This window comes from Emydura macquarii, unplaced genomic scaffold (assembly GCF_026122565.2).
Source record: "Emydura macquarii macquarii isolate MOO-44397 ecotype Brisbane River unplaced genomic scaffold, CSIRO-AGI_Emac_v2 contig_3506, whole genome shotgun sequence".
Classification (NCBI taxonomy): Eukaryota; Metazoa; Chordata; order Testudines; family Chelidae; genus Emydura; species Emydura macquarii.
In genome coordinates this window covers 6,221,870-6,242,504 of record NW_027133643.1, presented here as the reverse complement: position 1 = coordinate 6,242,504, position 20,635 = coordinate 6,221,870, and the positions used below count along the sequence as shown (strand labels likewise).

The 20,635-nt window shown below is 37.9% G+C and overlaps 1 protein-coding gene across 2 annotated transcripts in view; it reads left to right on the top strand.

Moving 5' to 3' along the window:
* Positions 1-20,635, top strand: part of USP24 (ubiquitin specific peptidase 24) — a 91,621-nt gene that overhangs the window by 37,727 nt on the left and 33,259 nt on the right. For both annotated transcript variants that reach the window (XM_067535596.1, XM_067535598.1), the window contains 23 exons: positions 224-319; positions 419-580; positions 2,183-2,290; positions 2,990-3,139; positions 3,843-3,974; positions 4,694-4,805; positions 5,063-5,139; positions 6,141-6,281; positions 6,461-6,514; positions 7,051-7,166; positions 9,297-9,363; positions 9,559-9,669; positions 10,067-10,165; positions 10,246-10,416; positions 11,599-11,684; positions 11,846-11,939; positions 12,224-12,379; positions 15,820-15,917; positions 16,550-16,645; positions 16,800-17,028; positions 17,712-17,871; positions 18,120-18,275; positions 19,411-19,481. In XM_067535596.1, coding sequence (XP_067391697.1) covers positions 224-319; positions 419-580; positions 2,183-2,290; positions 2,990-3,139; positions 3,843-3,974; positions 4,694-4,805; positions 5,063-5,139; positions 6,141-6,281; positions 6,461-6,514; positions 7,051-7,166; positions 9,297-9,363; positions 9,559-9,669; positions 10,067-10,165; positions 10,246-10,416; positions 11,599-11,684; positions 11,846-11,939; positions 12,224-12,379; positions 15,820-15,917; positions 16,550-16,645; positions 16,800-17,028; positions 17,712-17,871; positions 18,120-18,275; positions 19,411-19,481 — 2,742 coding nt within the window. The remainder of the gene's footprint in view (positions 1-223; positions 320-418; positions 581-2,182; positions 2,291-2,989; positions 3,140-3,842; positions 3,975-4,693; positions 4,806-5,062; positions 5,140-6,140; positions 6,282-6,460; positions 6,515-7,050; positions 7,167-9,296; positions 9,364-9,558; positions 9,670-10,066; positions 10,166-10,245; positions 10,417-11,598; positions 11,685-11,845; positions 11,940-12,223; positions 12,380-15,819; positions 15,918-16,549; positions 16,646-16,799; positions 17,029-17,711; positions 17,872-18,119; positions 18,276-19,410; positions 19,482-20,635) is intronic.

The window sequence follows — 20,635 nt, the reverse complement described above, 5'->3', positions numbered from 1 at the left end:
CAGGAAAAGATTTCATTATTGCCTCTAACCACTTGTGATGTATTTTTTGGAAGTGTTTGGAGAAATAGATCTCCTGTTAATGAAACTTGAGTTCACATCTAATCAAGCTGGCTTGGTGATATCACAGTAAAATAGGTCATAGATGGAATCAATTAATTTTAAACTTTGCATTTTTATTACCTATTTGCTATTATGATAGAAATAATATTTCTTTGTCCTGCAGAGCTGGGAGATTGAGAGTGACAGAGTGCGACAAAAACTGTTGAGCCTGATAGGACGCATTGGTCGGGAAGCACGTGTAGAGACAACCACTGGAAAGGCATGAGAAATAAAATCCTCCATTGTTAAGATAAAGAATAGAGTTGCATTTCTTTTGTAATTACTAGTGTCACTTACCATGTATGGTGTTCTTGTACAGGTCCTAGAAGTACTTTGGGAACTGGCTCATCTTCCAACATTACCCTGTAGTCTAATTCAGCAAGCCTTGGAGGAACATCTGACAATCCTTAGTGATGCTTATGCAGTGAAGGAAGCAATCAAAAGGAGCTACATCATCAAATGCATAGAAGATATTAAGAGGGTAGGTTTATCTTTAGAATTACTTTATTTTTCCCAAGAAGACATGTTCTCCCAGCCTCAGGAGTGATGGTTTTGGGGAAAACGTGAGTGGACTCAGGGTTAGAATTTTCAGGTGGAATCACTATTTAGGTATGTTAGTTTTTGAACTGTGGCCTTTTAATATAAAATATCTTAGATTTTTCTTTGAAGGACTAAATCATGTTTTCTGGTTTGTCTGTTAGACAAGTCTCAAAATACAAATTGGCTTTTAAAACCTCAGTAATGTCCTTTGTTTAAAGAAAGAGGCATGAAAAATGTCTTCTGGTGTAAGAACCCATTTTGCAGCTGAATTTGCTAAGATGTTTCCTGAGCTACAGCGTGCTGTTGAGGGAAGAGGGTTTTGACCATGTGAAATTGATGGCATGTAACTTAGAGGATTTCCCATTCTATTTACAGTTCTGCCCATGTAATAAATGATCTTTCTTTAGGCCTACAAGAATGCACCTGTCCTTGTTCCATAGTCCAAAATGTATCTCAAAGGAAATGGCTTGTTACTTTTGTTGTCCTTTCTCATGCTAAACTAAACTTAGACTAGCCTTTCTGTCTTTCCAACACCATCCAGGAGTTTTTAAGAACAGATATTCCTTAGGTGCCAAGGTACCTTGCAATCTTGCTTTTCTCTGAAGTTCAGAAAATGCAGATCTCAGGCTGTCTCCCTTAGGGGAAATGTTTGTTGAAATCCAGAGTATTCTGTATCTGATCTTCACTTCTCCTTTCCTGTTCTTGTTAGAAACACCACAGATTTATCCCCTGAGACATCCTTCTGCAGTTTTTGGGGAGTTTTCCTCCCCTTACTGCTTCCTGTTGCAGTACCTCCCATCTAGGGCTCTGATAGTGTGTAGTTTTAAGACAGGTAAATGTTGCATTTGTAAAACTATCTACCCTTACCCCTAAACACATACACAAGGGGAAATTTAAACAACATTTCAGAGAATATTGTCTGCGCTGTTAAATATATGGAGAAGTCTTCAGTGTAGTATTCTTCCATGGACAGGCTGCTGGGAATGTGCTGGTGTGCTGTCTTCTAATGTCAAACTTCGTGGAAAATAAAGGCTCAGTCCCACAAAGTGTTGAATGCTTCTGACAGATGAGGTTGCTCAACATCTCACAGTATCAAACCTTAACTTCTCTTGCAAAACTGAGTTTAAATGTCTTATCAGAGGGCTCCTTGTGACCTTAAAATATTTCATTGAGAACACCACTTATTTCCCCCTCCAAATCTTATGGTAGTATTTTAAATAATTTTTAAGTTCTGTTTTTCCTGACTCCTCTCACTGCCTCTCCAACCTGGTCTTTCACTGAGTAGCTATATTTGCCTCTCCATCTTACTTGCTGTCAGATAGCAATCACGTTCCTCAGCTATCCAATGTAACTGTGAAAGCTGAAACTGAGACAGTCAGTGGAGAGGAACTAAGGACTATCAACCTCAGATTTATGAAAGAAAACTACTGTCCTGAAGTTGGGACATGGATGATAATAAATAGGCTTCTAGGAGTCTCTTACAAGAATACTATTGTTCAGCATATACTTATGTGTAATTATTTTAACTTTTTTTTATTACTAGTCATCCCAACATCATAATCCCCAGTTTGTGTGGGTAGTACCAGCTTTACGTCAGCTCCATGAAATCACACGTTCATTTATTAAACAAACTTACCAAAAGCAAGACAAGGTAAGGCAGGTGCTAAACTATTTTGGAAGGCACAGTTATGTCCATTAAATTTCTGCTTTTATAGCAAAGTTTAAATTTAAAAAATGGTATTCATTTGTGGCACTATTTGAATTCTGAGAAGTTTAATGTAATGGTGGTATAATTCCTTGATGCTCTTTGCTGTCCATTATATGTGAATAATCTTATCTCTTTTGATATGTCTGAATTGGCTCACATTATCATCTTTCTGTGCCATTACTGACTGTAAGTGAATTTGACTTGACAAATTTAAGGTAACTGACATTGACTAGACTAAGCAGATTGCGGTTTTTTTTATTGACTTTTAACTGAAGTAATAAAATCTATTTTGACCTTTAGAAAATAGAAATAAATGGCTCCAGTCTACTACCAAGTTGTGCTTTGGGTTAATGCCAGCTTTGAGTGGAAGTGTTTTGACTGGTAGTGCTTTGCAGTGCTACATCGCCAGATGCTGAAAGCAGTTGCCTTGTAGAGTGATTTGTAAATGGATGGGGAAGGATGAAGGTGAACCTTCAAGACTCCTTTGACAGTTTTGATAGTTCTGAAAAAAAAACACAGGTTTTTTTTGTTTTGTTTTTGTTTTTTGTTTTTTGTTTTTGTTTTTTTTTAATGCAAAACATCTAACTGTGGCTGTTGTGGCGCTGCATTTCTTAAACAATTTTTCTCAATGTTTCTGCCAAGAGCATTATTCAAGACTTGAAGAAAAATTTTGAGATCGTGAAACTGGTGACAGGAAGCCTAATAGCATGTCATCGATTGGCTGCATCAGTAGCAGGTCCTGGTGGACTAGTTGGAACAACATTAGTGGATGGCCGATATACTTACCGCGAGGTACTGAATGCTGCTTTCTAATATTAGTTACTAGAAATTGTCAGATGGAACGATGTTATGAATCACCAAAAAAGCCACGATCTGTTGAAGCACAGAAGATTAGACAATGTAAAATATTGGACACTTAATGTACACTGTATCTATTTATGCTGCATTTCCTCCCTCCAAAAATTGCACTCTCTGTTTTGTAATTTGGAATAGAAATATATTGAGATTTATCACTTACCTATTAAATTATATGGTGAATAGCCTCTGTATATTAAAAACAGTAGCATATTTAAAATGGCTGAATTTGGAGCAGACTACTTAAAACCAGAAAATATTTTCCTGTTAGAATATGGATTCATGAAACCATACTTCCACAGAGTACTTGCAGCAGTGTTATTGCACCTTTGATCTCTTTGCACAGTTGGCAGATTTTTTTACATCAGGTGGTGGCTCAGGCTAGTCAATATTACGGGCATCTAGAGCAATTTGAGTGTTTTCTGAAAAGATGCCTGACATGAAGTCTCTTGTTTAAAATAGTGAAAATTAGAAATTATAATTGCAGGCCCTGCTCTTTCATTACAGGATCAGAGTCAGTTATTCACACTTTGAAAAATGCATGATTGTGTGACAGCTGAGTTTAAAAAAAAGTGTTGTATTTCTGATTTTAAGTTCGCTTTTGGTAAGATGGCACTCAATTTTGTTATTTCCTTTTCAGTACTTAGAGGCACATTTAAAATTTCTGGCATTTTTTCTGCAAGAAGCCACCCTCTATTTGGGCTGGAATCGTGCCAGGGAAATCTGGGAATGTCTTGTGACAGGTCAAGATGTTTGTGAGTTAGATCGAGAGGTAAGAAGCCCAAGAGATCAACATCTGAGTGTGGGAATGGAACTTAATGGCTCATGACTGGAATGCATGTATAGAAAATAATTGTTTCTCGCATTTGATGTCTTCAGATGACTTACAAAGTACTAATGCATTGTACCTGTTAGTGCAAGAACCATGTAGGCAAATGAAGCAGCTGTTTAACAATAAATGGCATACTGCCTTGAACATTAACACCTGTTTAATTAAGTTTAATTAAAAGAGAATGTTGGTCAGGAGACTAGATGGGGGTTATCTAAACTTTGAAAAGTGTTGTTGGAGCTGTAACTTCCATCTGAACAGCCAACAGTGTCAGACACAAGGAACCCTCACTTAATGTTTTATGCAATAGATGGCATTAGTACCAATGCCTGCTTCCCTAATGCAGCAGTGCAAGCTTGTGTTGTGTAAGAACCATAGTCCTGGTGCGAAATCTGAACCTTGTGCTCCAGAAGAAAGACTACTACTATCTGAGTTACACTGATACATAGAAATGCTATGTGCAGTAGCAGTGCATTTCAGGTGGTTACAGACTGCTGAAGATTTTGACTATCCTTCCTTTTCATAACAAAAGTCTTTTTTTTTTTTTTTTTAAACTTTTTTATGTGCTGTTCATGATAGTGTCTGAAGTAATTTGAAAAAGCAATGTACTTTTGATCTTCAGAATATGGGCCATACACTTATACAACTATATTCATTCACAGATGTGCTTTGAGTGGTTTACAAAAGGACAACATGACCTGGAGAGTGACATACAGCAACAGCTCTTCAAAGAGAAAATTCTCAAACTGGAATCGTATGAAATTACTATGAATGGTATGAAAATGTTTTTGATCACTAGGTCATAGAAGTAAATGTAGACCACAGTACTAGAAAGTTGTTTTCTAATAAAACATTAGTTTTTTAAACCTGTGAAGAGCTTTAAAAACTAATACAATAAGAGTTGCTTTTTCATGATTCTAAATTTTTACTTGATATTAAGAGTATCCTTTATTCTTTGTGTATTTAATATTTTAATTTACTAAAAACAGGAATTAATCCTAAATAAAATATTTCATAATTTTTACGTGCAGGTTTTAGTTTATTTAAGACATTCTTTGAGAATGTGAACCTATGTGATCATCGACTAAAACGACAAGGAACTCAATTGGTAAGTCTTTCACTTTCATTCCTGTCAACAGTATATGAGATCCAGAGAACAGGAACAGCCATTTTATATGATCATATTTGTACTAAAGGTCCTTTTATTATTTTCTTTACAAATTCTTTCTCTTCAGAGGGTTTTACCTTGAGAAATTAAGGTTGGGATTTTGGTAAGTTCCCAAACCAACGAATGCTGAAAATTGATGTAAAAGATCTCAGGTTGGATCGGAATAACTTTGTGAATCTTGAGGAAAGACCAGTCCCAGTTTTCCTTTGTATTGTTAATGAGCAAAGGAAGTTCTAATGTGTGTAATTTTTTTTGCTTACCTCTTTAAAAAAAAACAAACAAAAAAAAAAAACCATTGCATCTCCATTTCTCTATCTTTTTACAAGAGATATGTTTAGTAAATTAAAATCTTAATTAAATTGTAATTATTTTTAACTTTGATATGATCCTGCATTGCTTTTTAAAATTAAATAAATGGCAAAAAATAGGTTGCAGTATACGTCTGGATCTGCTCATTATCAGGGACTGTTAATTTTCTTCAAACTTACCTATGTTGCTTACAGGCCTGCTGTAACATTTTGCAAGAATAAATATATGCTCAGTATATGCCACTTGATTATGAGCATTTTAGCATATGATTTGTTGCTCTTTTGACTTGGGTGTGAAATAAATTATATTCTATATGATGTTGAACTTCTAAAATGTTCTTTGAATTCTTCATTATTTCATCGCTTAATTGAGAGATTTTTCTCAGAAGTCGTTTATCTACATGTAGACAAAATGGCGTAGACTTTAAATGTCCACTGATTATGTAGATTTGAGTTTATACAATATGAACTAAATTTATATAAACATTTTTATAGAGTTGACAACACGCATTGAAAATGTACTGCTTCCAAGATTTTACCCAAAAGATTTTTCCAGCAGATATAAAACAAGCATGATTTTATGATTATACATGCTTACAATTGTATTTTATTTATGTCTTTCCTTTTGAACAGAATGTAGAAAAACTGGAGTTAATAGGAATGGATTTTATTTGGAAAATAGCAATGGAATCACCTGATGAAGAAATTGCTAATGAAGCCATTCAGTTGATCATAAATTATAGCTATATTAATCTAAATCCAAGATTGAAAAAGGTAAGTATAGTGTGTCAAATACCTTTCTTGATAAGACATGCAGAGGTTTAATACTCTGGATGTTATGATATATATTGCAATTAGTTAGGGTTCAACATTTGGTCAATTTACTATTGACCATATTTTTCCTCATGAAATTATTTTTAAAGTGCTAATGTACCTGTTCTTCATACCTTCAGGATTCAGTGTCACTACACAAGAAATTCATTGCTGATTGTTATACAAGGTTAGAGGTAAGTGGCAGACTTAAATCTGTTTATGTCCCTAAAGCCCATTCTGTCTTCATTGTTAGTTTACCTGCAGAATTGAAGCAAAGTATTTTGCAGTATATGTTACAAAAAACTTGTTTTTCAAGAACTAGAGAATACATTGCTATGCTCTCTCTCAAAATATTGCTTATTCTTAAATTGAAGTTTTATAGACGAGAATTCACTGGCTTCTGCATTTTAGCTGAAGATGTTTGAGCTTCAGATTGCAGTGCAAACTGTATTTTATTGAAGGCTAGAATAATTAATTGTGATAAAGATTCTTGTTAAATTCTTTTGAACTGGAAAATCAACTTTGAGTGCTTAAGGAAGTTTTTTCCTTCCAGGACACTATTTCTGCAATGTGTAATGGATGTACAAAAGCAACAGAATGTAGTTAAATTTTGTAAACTTTACTATTGCCTGAATAGGAAGTTCTTTAATAGTTTCCATATAATTTCATCACTCCAGAATAAGCAATATAGTATAAATGCTGTTTTACATTGGTGCATATTACATTCTAGGCAGCCAGTTCAGCACTTGGTGGTCCAACATTAACACATGCTGTTACAAGAGCTACAAAAATGCTTACAGCAACTGCTATGCCTACCGTAGCAACATCAGTACAGTCTCCCTACCGGTAAGTCTGTCTAGAAGAGGATAAACATAATAAATGTCTACACTTAGCACTCAAATTTATGTGGGAAGCATCTTGACAGTAATGTGTGTGTGTGAGGAGAGTAAACACTTCCGTTGAATACAGCCTTACATTGTATATTCCAAATCTTTCTACAGCATAAGATCGATATTTTTTTTTGCAAGAATACAAGGTAACTATAGGCCAGCAATACATTCTGGTGATAGTTCTCTGCGTGCTATATATGACCAGCTGGGTTTCCACAATTTCAAACTGATGCTCTGCTGCATTGCATTTCTGGTAAGCCATTGGCACGCAGAGTCATCAACAATGGAATATTCAGCTTCTCCTCTTTATAGCCCTTTACATCTCTTCATACAAAACAGGTTGCTGAGTTGTAGTGCTTCCTTTCTCTACTGAGCAAAAGAAGACAGGGAGCTGAGAACATTGAAGAACATCAGTAGAGAGAGAACATAGAAGGGAGGGGAATATGTTTGAACAGACTTAACTGAAGATCAGAATCTAATAATTATCAAAATGTAAGTTTTGAGACTATTGCCTGGTCTATGCTACACAGTTAATTAGGTCGACATAAGGCAGTTTACGTCAACCTAATTATGTCAATGTCTGCATTACAGCCTTGTCCTGCCAATGTAAGTGCCCTACTTCACAGACATAATTCCACCTCCACAAGAGGCGAAGGGCTTATGTCAGTGTAGTTAGGGTGATGCAGTGTCTATATAGACACTGTTACTTACATGGCTGTTAGCAATCTTGTCAGTTGGAGCCGTGAAATTGACAAGAAAGCTGGGCAGCTGGAGCCCAGTTGGGCCCTGCTTCCGGCTAGGAGCTGTAGCATAAATGGACTCTGCTTCTGGCTGAGAGCTGCTACTGGTGAGGGGCGAGAAGCCTCAGGCAGCTTTCCACCCCCGGCTTCCGGCAGGACGCAGGGAGGGGGCAGCCCACTGAGAGCCTGGAAGCCTGTGGGGCAGCCGGGCTCCCAGAAGAGAACTGCCAGCGGAGCTGAGAGACCAGGCTCTCAGCTCCCCACACTGCCCCTCTTAGGTGGGTGGAAGCACTTCTGATGAGGAGACGCACCACTGACCCAAGGAGGGTAGTGTGGACATGCACCACCACAGTAATTACTGTGGTGGTTGTAAGTTGACCTAATATAGGTCAAGTTTTTAGTATAGATCTGCCTGTTAGGGTGGTCCATCTCAAAGGATCACCACCAGCAGTGTTCTTATGGACAAAAATTTCTTGGGTTTTTGAATCCCATAACACTGTGTTTGCAGAGAATGGATAGCAAAAATAATGGCCATCTCCTTATCTGAACAGGAGTGTAATGTTGCGCACTGTGCCAAGTTTTGCTTACAAACAATCTTTAGCTGTTTGCACTAATGGCCACATACATGAACAGCTCTGTATGTGAACTAAGTAGGGGGAGAGAATGGTTGCTCTGCACTGTGTAGCAAGTTACATTCTTAAATGGAACTATTTTTTGAAGTAGCATAAATAAGTCAACATCATGGACTAATATCTGCAAACCTGACTTCGTCTTTCTTTTTAGTGGAATAAGTTCCTTTTCTTGTAATATTTGTAATTTTGCTCTAGGTTTAAGTTTACAGCCACTCGCACAGTAGCTTTTCATGTTTACATTAAAATGTATTTGGTTTCAAAAGGGATTTTTTAAACAATCTCTATATATGAAACCAGACTGAAAGTCTAAATGCTGACCTCCTCTAAACTACCAAGATTATTTTGCTTAAGAGCCATCAGATCTGTGGAGTAGGAGATATTGGGGGAGGGGGTTTGCCTCTCATCCTTGAGGGGGCTGATGTATTTCTAAATTTGTGTATTTTAGTACCTGGGCACCGGGATGGGCCCTTTAGACATGCACGATGTATGTCCCCAAACCAAGTATGACACAAGAAGTGCAGTTCAGGACTTTCACCCTGCTTTGCCAATGTGCCTCAATCTAGCTGCGGCAGCTCAAAGAGCAAGAGTTGTATTTATTTAGTCTCTACTAAATTCAGTCCTTGCCTTCGGCTGTTAGTTGTATATAGTGTCTTTTGTGATTAGACTGAGGCCACCTATTCACCTCATCCTTCTTAAAATTTTGGATATGTTTAGGTCAACTAAACTTGTGATAATTGAGAGACTCCTACTTCTGGCAGAACGCTATGTGATAACTATAGAGGTAAGAGATTTTCTTGTTACCATAACCGTCGTGTCCTTTCTCATAACTGGACAAAAATGAAAATGGCAACGCAGTATTTTAGCAATACCATGAGTTGTTCAGGGCCATGTACCATAGAATCAGTTACTGCTCAATACCTGAAAATGTTTTTGTTCTTTCAAAATTGTTTTCACGGATCCTTTTTTCTTTCTGTAGGACCTTTACTCTGTTCCTCGTACTATTCTACCTCATGGTGCCTCTTTCCACGGACACCTTTTAACGCTTAATGTTACATACGAGTCTACCAAAGATACTTTCACTGTAGAGGTATGTTTACACAGGTTACATGAGTCATGCCATATTGACCTTATTCATTTGTGAAAACATAGCATTCACTAGCTGCTTCATGTTTTGTGCATGACTTGAAACACAAGCCAGAGAAATGTAAGGGGCACAGGTAGCCTGAGAACCACATTTTTCTAAAAGTTTTGTGTACACACCTAATTTTATAATAATGGAAAAGTCTGTGGAAAGAAAATATTTTCTTGCAGCACTTAGTATTAGTCACTTTCATTCTATAGTTACTTTTCATGGCTGAAAAGACCTTTATAAACATCAGTAGAGGAGCAGAAAAGCCTCTATAAAATGTTAACAGATCACCTAAAAAATCAGGTCCTGCTGTTTAAACAGCTTCTACCAAACTAGATTTCATTTTATTTTACAGGCTCATAGCAATGAAACTGTAGGAAGTGTCAGGTGGAAAATAGCAAAGATGCTGAATTCTCCTGTGGATAATATACAGATATTTGCAAATGACAGTCTGGTATGTTAATTGGTTATCTTTTATCTTATGAGTTTGAATTGTTCCTTTTACCAGAACTAAGTGTTAATACTTTGTTGCAGCTAACAGTAAATAAAGATCAGAAGCTACTCCACCAGTTGGGTTTCTCTGATGAACAAGTACTTACAGTAAAAACATCAGGAAGTGGAACCCCATCGGGAAGCTCTGCCGACTCCTCAACCAGTTCCAGTAACAGTAGTGGTGTCTTTAGTTCCTCTTATGTGATGGAGCAGGTACAGTATAATAGGTTGTAATCTGCTTTTACAATGCATACTTTTGTGAGCATGTCACAATTGGGGTGAAGTGGTAGAGTAAGCTAATGCTATAGTTTTTCATTTCCAGAGACTTGGTTTCAAGTTCTGCTACATATCAGAATTAAAAATGGGGGAGTTTGGTTTGCATTTGTTTGTATTACAAAATCAATTCACAATGCCAGATTCATCTCTGGTGGTTTATGATTGGAATAGCAGGGGGTACTACAGGTCATAATGGTTTGTGTTTTGACAGATCTAGAGAGTGAAATAACTGGGGCATTTTCAGTCAGTAGTGACATCCTTTCCTAAAGCTGCATGGAAAAGCCTATATATGAGAGAGCTTGTGCAGTGGCCATATACTGTGTGGGTGCATCACACTTTGCTCAGACCGGGACTTAAGTAACTCTTAATTCTGACCATTAAATACACACACTTTTTTTTTTTAAAGCAAAACCACTGAGACTGTTTTTTTCCTTAAAAGGTGGCTTTGATTTCAAACAAATTAAAACAAGCAATTGAAAAGGCATCACCTTTTCTAATCCAACTCAAATAACTGGATTTAAAAGCTACATTCAGTCTCAGGTGTGCTGATTGTGCTCTGTTAGCTATGTATTAATCACCCTTCTTTTTAAATGTGAATAACAAAGGGTGAAGAAGTTAGCCTTTACTATTTCTTGTACTGTGTCAACCTTTTATCATTCTATCAGTCTCTTGTCAGAGAATGCCTTCTGCTTTTAGGGTTTTTAAAATATCTTAAAGAACGTTAATTTTAAAGAAACTGATATTTGCATTTGACTTTAAGCTTATCTGATGATTTGCAATTAATTGTAACACCTTTCTCTACACCAGTGAAGTTTAGGGTGTGTTAAATTAAAAATCTGTGAGTGAATCAAGCTGCTTAACTGTATCACTTTGCCATTACTCTCAAATTAACAATTAACATTTAGCCCAGAGAGCATCTTTTGTCCAAGGTAGATGTAACACTGCACAGTGACATGCAGATAGAGAGAGATACTGGGGTTTCTATTGGAATTCAAATTGTGTCTTTGGCTAGAAAGTAGCTGAGATATCCCTGAGTCATTTGCTTCAATGGAGAACCCCACAAAATAGTTTAAAGGAGGGAGAAAACCCTTCGTAATTGTGTTTCTGCTTAACCCTCAGGAGAAATCCCTCCCTGGAGTAGTGATGGCTCTTGTGTGTAATGTTTTTGACATGCTTTACCAACTTGCCAACCTAGAGGAACCAAGGTAAACAAACTAAATTGTTATTAAACATTGGAGAAATGCTGTTGCTGAAAGTCCCAATTAGCTACATAATGAAAAAGTGTTACCAATTTATGTAGACTCTTGTCCTGTATGTAGCTGAGTGAATCCTATGTTATATAGAATAATTTCTTTGAACTTTCCAGGATAACTTTGCGTGTACGGAAGCTTCTGCTGTTGATTCCTACTGACCCAGCTATTCAGGAAGCACTTGATCAACTAGATTCTCTAGGAAGAAAGGTACAGATTAAAACCATATTAAGTCCTTGTCTCTGTAGGTCTAAAAAAGAGCATTTTCCATTGGGATTTTGTAATACTCTGTTGGATGTTCATTTATTGAAGTTTTCAAGCTACATAAAACTTCTTAGTGGTTAAGCAGGATAAAGCTGTTTCAAGATTTTAATGCTGTGTTTGTGTGGTTGGGGGCTTGTTACTGGGACTGTACAAGATGCAGTTCGAAAGCCTACTTCTGCTTCAATTGTATTCTAAAAGTTCATGTTTATATCTGTGCTTATTCCTCTCAGAAAACACTGCTGTCAGAATCAAGCTCTCAGTCTTCAAAGTCCCCATCTTTGTCTTCAAAGCATCAACACCAGCCCAGCGCTAGTTCAATACTGGAAAGTCTCTTTAGATCTTTTGCTCCTGGTATGTCCACCTTTAGAGTGCTCTACAATTTAGAGGTAAGAAAATATTTTATCAACGTGCACCTCCAATTTTCCAACATAGCAATTAAAGCAATGGATACAGTTTGTGAAGTCCTGCAAAAAATACCATAAACTGCTAGAAATTTCATCATCTGAACGATAATTAATCCATTACACAAATCAAGTGATGTAAAGTGATGATTATATAGTAATGAAAGGTTCAAAATAGCTGGGAGCATGAAGGATGAAGCTTCACCTTAAGGTTTCATTGCAGACCCAGGCCTCTGTTGTTGTAATCGTAAGATGGCTTTTAAATGTGTTAGTAAACAGAACAGACATTGTTATAATTTGTATGTTTTTCTCTGCCATCACACAAGGCTTTAGTTATCAGTTTGAATCTTTGGCTGGATCTGCGGAAGTTCTGAGTGCATGCATCTCTTTTAAAAATGAAAGGGATCCATAGGTGCTCAGTATGTTGGAAAATCAGGCCATATTTAATTTGGATTGTTTGGATTGGTTATTTCTACTACAAAACAAGCTCTCCATTAAAATGGACAATCATCAGAAGATGTCACAGAAGAGGTGCAGGGGTCTGACAAAGCACAGCATTAACTACCTTTTCAAAGGAAATACGCCAAGAACAACTATAAAGGCCCAGGAAGCTGCAGTTAGTGTGGTGTACTGTATTTCTAAATCTCCAAATAAACAGGCATATTGCTCTAATGGATACAAGTTCAACTGCAGGAAAATGGTTGACTATATTCCATCCACTTCATGTAGGGTAGTCTGGGTTGGGTCTTTTCGCAGTCTCTCCTGTTGAAGCTGTTTCTTTCTCTGTTCCAATGACTATTTATACAAACGTAGTGAGCAGTGTTGTAGCAGTGTTGGTCCCAGGATATTAGAGAGACCAGGTGGGCGAGAAGTTGGTCCAATAAAAGATATTCCCTTACCCACCATGGCTCTCTCTTTTATATGAAGTGGGAGTGAGAATGACTCTCTAGCCTGGTAGGTGAGAGACCCAGGCTCAAATCCCTGCTCCAGTGAACCTGGTCTTCTGCATCCCAGGAAAATGCCCTACTCACTGAGCCAAAGCGGATAAGGGAGGCACTGCTACTGCCATTGCTTTTTCACTGAAACTATTTAGTGAGTTTGTGCCAAATTTGCAAATAGTTATGCTGAGGGGAAAATATTTGCATCTCTGGGGAAGAGTGTAAACTAGTCTGAAATGCTGCACTGAGGGAGAGTATGCTGGGGGTCTGCAGGCCTTTGTGGGCTGACGTGACCAGAAGATGTGTAAAGCATCTGGAACAGGGAAGGTTGTTAATAATCACCCGCAAAAATATCGTGTTTGATATGTGAATTATTCAGGGGCGAGGGGATAGGCCTCTCCAACTGGGGAGCGGATATATTTTTAGCAGATTTTAGGGAAGAAATTGTTAATCTGGGAACCCAGGTGGGGGTGAAGAGGAAGGCAGCTAAACTTACTGCTGGTGTCTCTTTGTGGCAAATGTCCACTGCATGTCCTTGTTCCACAGGAGTCCAGTTCCCTGAGAAATTGGAAGTGGACTAAGGGGAAGACATCTAAAGTAGCTGAGGGGTCAGGTTGGGACTCCTAATGTCTGATGTAGTGAGGAGACAACCTCCTTTCTCCAGCCCCTTCACCTTTTGTACAACGGGAGATCTCAGCAACAGGCTGGGGACCAACTATGGAGGGGTGGGTTGCTGATAGCAGCCCTCCACCAAGTTGAGACGATTAAGGATGAAATCATGACCTGAACTGTATGAACTATTGTTGGATAGTTTCCACATGAGCTAAGTTAAACTTGCAGCCCAGTTAATCCATATCCCTTGTATCTTGTCTGTCTTTCCGCATGGCTGGAAGAATAGGTCAAATGCTATCATAGACAGGATGACTCTTTACCACTCCATTACAGACCTATCTAGATCAGTATGTACAGGTTTGGAGTCCCATTGCCAGCCAGTATTGTCAGCAGCAGGTTAATTTCCTAGTGTATTTGGGGCATAAGTATCCTTCCCCATAGAAACAATGGACAGAGACATACGCTCATCTCTTGTCCCTGGTGTCTCCAAAGCCTTCTATAGGAGTTTTCATAATCTCCATTTACCTTCATATGTCTTATCAGTACATCAGTTCTCCACCTTTTCCATACCACATCCAATGTTCTAACAAAATGTTTCAGGCTCCTCCTGTTCCAGCTAGCCATGAAGAAAGGTAGGGTGATTGTAACTCCTCCTCCCCTCCCCCCCCCATCTACAAATCTGTTTGCGACTCCCAGATTGAGAGAGAGCAATCTATGTCACAATACGGATGCCTTCCTGGATGAGAGGATTCTATTTTGCAGGGGGACTGTCCCCAAAATGATTGTTTTGCTTCAGAGCAAATCAGTAACAAAATGCTTATTTCCCAGCAGTGAGACTAATGAGGAAGCAAACCTAACTAAATATTTCTTAGATTCAATAATTAAATGGGTTATATTAGTGGATTTGTTCCTGAAGTTCAGTCACATATAATGGAAAATATTCTCTTCTAAAAAGACAGAATTATTTTTAATCCCTCATCATATTTTTTAGCCTGCTAATGTTGTTCAACACAGAATATTAGTGTGGTTATTTACTGCAAAATGACTTGGCAAATTTGCTACTGAGTCACAGACACAAACATGGAACCTTACAAAGTATTGCAGAGAATTGAAAGTCAAGATGTGTTCTTTCTGGCTCTTGTAATAGTAAAGATTCTGCAATTGAAATAAGTAAATAGTAAGAAACTTGTGTTGGATATTTAAAGGAAGAAGATTCAACTCTGAATACACATGAGGATCTCACCTGTTGGATAAGCAGGACCATTTGGTCACTTTTCTGACCATCATGGCAATTTATATCACTCACTGCAGAGAAGGGTGCCTTAAGCTTGCAAATGGGAGGAGCAATATAATGCTGACAATATTCCTAAAAGCCATACCATTTCTTGGACCCTCTTGATTTTGTTTCACACCTCAAAAGAAAAGTAGAGATTTAAAGTAAAAACCTTGTTCTTGAGAGCTCCTATTTACTAGCACTTGTTGTTTCCTTGGAATAACGTCGTCTTAACTAGAAAGATGGTAGGATTGTAACCGTCCAAAAGCCCCTGCTAAGCCTGAAGAAGCATGAGAGTCAAGGCTTTTCCCTTCTTTTTAAATGTGAATAACAAAGGGGGAAGAAGTTAGCCTTTACTATTTCAACCATTTATCATTCTATCAGCCCCTTGTCAGAGAATGCCTTCTGCTTTTAGGGTTTTTTAAATATTGATTGGCTTTTTAGTGGTCAGATCTTCTTAAGTCTGTAGCTTTGAATTACTGGGAGAGTAGACAATGCTGAGTCTCAGGGTGAGACTGCCTGGTGTATTAGATGCTGCTTCAGAAATGCTATGGTTCTTGTGCACACCAGTTATGAAACATTTATACTTGCATGTATTTCAGGTATTGAGCTCCAAGCTGATGCCAACTGCAGATGATGAAATGGCAAGAAACTGTGCCAAATCTTTCTGTGAGAACTTTCTGAGAGCAGGAGGCTTGAGGTTAGACCTTAGACATATGTATTTTTTCCATAACACTAACTTTCTTATCGGTGATAACTTAATAGTTTCTGTAATATGCTCTAACACCCTGCTTATAGTATAACACCCTGGCATAGATTTTCAATTTTTTCCATCTAGCAGTATGAAAACTAAGATGGATTGGTCCTGTGAATAAGGAACTACCTTGCAGATTTTATTACTTTCACGAGTAATACAACCATTCTGTATCTACAGTATGTCATGTATAATGTATATAGCATTAAAGTCTTAATCAAAGCTAATTCATTTGCATTCTTGTTTCTTTTACTATAGTCAGTATTTGGGTGCTAAATAATTGGTCTCACTTCAATTCAGATATACAGGCGTGCATATTACACAACCTCCCCAGCTGACACTAGTTGGCATTTTTAGCAGTTTTAGAACAGGCCATCAGATGGTCCCTCCTGGTGAGAGTTGAGGCACAATGGGCACTTTGCGACAACTTGCAGAGCTGCTGCCTATGCTATTACTTATCAAGTGATGCTTGGATCAGCACTAAGTCACTGAGAAAGGAGAGGAAAAAATACCTGAAACTCATTACCAACCGTTTCCTTTTTAGACTGCTTTATAAAATAGTTTCTTCTGTTTTTAAGTCTGGTGGTGAATGTGATGCAGAGAGACTCCATCCCATCAGAAGTGGACTACGAAACAAGACAGGGAGTCTATTCCATCTGCCTACAACTTGCAAGGTATGAGATTGCTCTTCGTTGTAAATAAGGCCACTAGTAACACTACTTATATTTTTTAGCAGTTTGCCTGTTATCTCGAAATGTAACAGTGCTTTGAGTTCTGTACTAGAACTCTGGTTACCCAATAAACCTGACTCTTTGTTTGTATGTTTAGGTTCTTACTTGTGGGCCAAACAATGCCTACCTTACTAAATGAGGATATAATCAAAGATGGGGTAGAAGTGCTGTCCTCCCGTCCATTCCGTAATGTGAGCCGGCAGGCTAGCAGGCAGATGTCCATTTGTGGAACACCTGAGAAGTCATCCTACCGACAGTTGTCCGTTTCCGACAGGTCTTCCATTAGGGTGGAAGAGATCATACCTGCTGCGCGAGTTGCAATACAAGTAAGTGAAGGTTTGACAGTCTTGAAGATCTAGCAGTGTGCATGCTGTAGAATGAAAGAAGAAACTTGCTCTTAGTTTCTGGAGTTCAACATAAGTAACTCTGTGAAATTGGTTCTCTATGCACAGGTCTCATTTCAAAACCTAGGAGAGAATCCAGGTCCTCCCTCACAACTTTCACCTGGACTTTTATTTTTAACTACAGTGTCTCTCTGAAAGATCTGTAACATACTGAAGTAGTAAAACAATGAGTTGGCTAGTCACACAGCTTTGCCAGGGATGTTTGAAGACACTCGGCTGTAATATTGTGCTTTGCTGTTCATTTTATTTTACATGGTATTTGTGTCACACAGTACCATCTGTAATGTGGAACATGCATAGGATTTCAATTTAAGATTCGGTTGGTACTTTCCTACCAGGATGATTATCTTCAAATGGGAGAAGGGGAGTCTTTCTGTAGCAACTCTTCTTTCTATTTCAAAGATAGTGCTGGCCAGCTTTCAAGGAAGTCATATTAACCTCTGTTTCACATGAGCAAAAAGTCCTGTGTTATGGGACCAGATAGTGGGCAAGGAACAAAATTGAATGGAAAATCCTTGTGGCTCCAGAGATACGTTCCTCCTTTCCTTGGGGTAGAGGAGGCTGCTGGGTGTGGCAAAAGTAACCACTTTTTCCTCTTCCTTCAGACGATGGACGTAAATGATTTCACGTCTACAGTGGCTTGCTTCATGCGACTTTCGTGGGCTGCTGCTGCAGGACGACTTGACCTAGTGGGGAGCAGCCAGCCAATAAAAGAAAGTAACACTTTATTTCCTGCTGGGATTCGAAACAGACTTAGCAGCTCAGGTACATCACTCATAGTTGAGACTGCATCACTTAATCTAAACAAAATACTCTCAACTTACTTCAGTTGTGTAATGCTTCTAGAGTTCTTAGGAGATGAATTCCTTCTAAATTGCTGCTTAAATCTACAGTACTTGCTGTATACTTAAGTACTTTTGAAGTTCTTTTTAGCAGAGAAATGTTGATCAGAGCTTGAAAAGCTTTAAAAAACACAACTGATTATTACATTTGTTGTTTTTAATCTAATGCAGGAAGCAATTGTAGTTCAGGAAGTGAAGGAGAGCCAACAGCACTCCATGCTGGAATCTGTGTGAGACAGCAGTCTGTATCCACCAAAGATGCTCTGATTGCTGGAGAGGCCTTGTCTCTACTAGTTACGTGCCTGCAGTTACGCAATCAGCAGTTGGGTATGGAGTAGACTCTGATGAATTCATACTTTCAGGATAATGTAATAAGTGGGGAGTCAAGTTTTGAAGATGAATTAACACATTTTGTGCTTTCCTCCTTACTGAATTTTGCTCTTGTTGAAGAATCTCAGTTTGCAGACATTGTGTAATTAAAAATGAAAGGAAGCTTTAAGTCTGCTGGCTTTCTTGGCAAGATTTAATGTTAGGTGGCATGCTGATATTTTTGTAAATTTATCAAGGTAATTGGGATACAATATTTCAATCGTTTTTTAACAAAATGAGGTGGTTTCTGTATTCAAAAGCCATAAATTATGTAGCTTCACTTTAGAACCGGTGCTTTTGGATTGATAAATAATATGCTTTAAATATCTCTTTGAGGGGTATCTATGATGAGAGCAAATGAATCTGAAATATTTGGGATTGTCTACTTATTTGATAAATTACCACAAGTGTTTTGTTATTGTAGACATGCTGCATTGCTTCTTGGCTATTATTGTTTTCTTTGTTCCCTTTTTATTGCAGATTAACATTTTTTACATTGAAATCTCCCCCAGCATTCATTTCTGAAATAAACTGCAGCAGTGCAATAAACAAAGTTTACAACAGTTGCCAGGATTATGTTTCGTAGGCCTTGATTCAGCAAGCTACTTGGATCAGTGGAACTGCTTATGTTCTCAAGTACTTTGCTGAATCAGGGCTTTAATGAACTGTGTGTTTTGGGCAAGTTTACTTAATGTTAGCATCAAAATGGTTATAGCTTGGCTTTGAAGTAAACACTTCTGCTGGTGTTACTGCTTGCCTAGCTGTAAATTCAGCCATAGGGCTAGTAAATCCGTTCACTAGCACTGGGGTGCCTTCACATACAGGGAGGCTGAAACCTTTATTGGGGAGAAAAGAGGAACTGTCATATTTATATTCATAATCTACAATCTATGGAGGGGGAGAAATCAAGGTATAAGAAGATTTTTCCATATCAATGTATTTCTCATCCTGGGTGTTGAGGATGTATATTTTTGTTCTAGTGGTACTTGAATAAATAAATATAAATTAAATAATAATCAGTTGTGTATATTTTTAACAAGTTCCATTATGGCAAAAAAGCAAAAAACACTGATCAGGATTGTTTCATTTTTAGGCTCTTTCTACAGCTTGCCTTGTGTAGCTGACTTCATCATTGACATTCTACTTGGATCACCAAGTGCTGAGGTGAGTGGCTGTAATTAAGATTTCTAAGTCATGTGTTAGGAGTCCCAGTGAAATATAATGTCTTGTTTGCATTACTGGTCTCAGACAAAAATATTAATTTCAGCACTTTCAGGATCTGATTAATATGTTCTGTATATAACTCCATTAGACATCACTGATTGCAGTATTAATCCCTGTCTCGGTTGAAAATTATACCTTTTTATAGTATTATGCCACACTGAGAGTATAATATTGATTTGTTTGCATCATCTATATGACTAGTTGTCACAGGGCAGGGTTACCTTGCCCTGGATTCTCGCCATAAATCCTGCGTGAAGGCTGTTTTTGGAAAGTTCAACACCAAGTGCTTTGTTTACAGCGTGAATATAACTGAACAAGTTCCCCACAGCTCAAAATTCTTACATTTTTCTTAGGCACAGGGTGAGGGCAAGGAGGGAGAGATCTCACCTCACTGAGAACCTGGACTTCTCAGGCTCTTTCTTCCAGCCAACTCTTCTTCCTCTTGTCTCTCTTTTAGCTGTCCTCAGTTGATGAACTGAGCCACCTTGTTAATTTTTCAGTCCTTAATGAGTTATCTCCTGAATTTGCCTCATATGGGGATGTTTACTAGGTACTCAGCCTAAGTCTACTCTCACTCTGTCACACCAATGATAGTTGAAAGTACGACTGTGCTGACTAGTGAATAAAATAACCCAGTTTTGAGGAGTTCTGAAGTCTATCACTATCACTCTTCCAGTGAGGACTGAGAATCTCATAAGGGGCTGTTCTCTTTAGCTTTCCAGCCCAAAGAGGTTTGGATGAGCATATGAATTTTTAGGCGCTCACCCAAACCTCTGAAATATGAAGCTAAATGCAAAAACCTCTTCACATTAGTTTTTATTTGTGACTTGAGATCAAGCCCTGAAAAGTCTGGATATTCTGGAAGTCAAGCAGCACTAATCTGGTCACATAGCACATTCTGTATATTTTATGATAACAAGTTGTTTGCATTTTCCCTTGTCTACATTTACAGTTCATATTACTTTTTTTTAATATACCGCAAAATATGTAGCATGTCCACCATGTTCAAGTGAACATTGCAGGAGCAACTATGAACATTTGGGGTTTCTTGGCATTTGGATGCTTGACTTTGCAATCTTAGTGTTTTATTAATA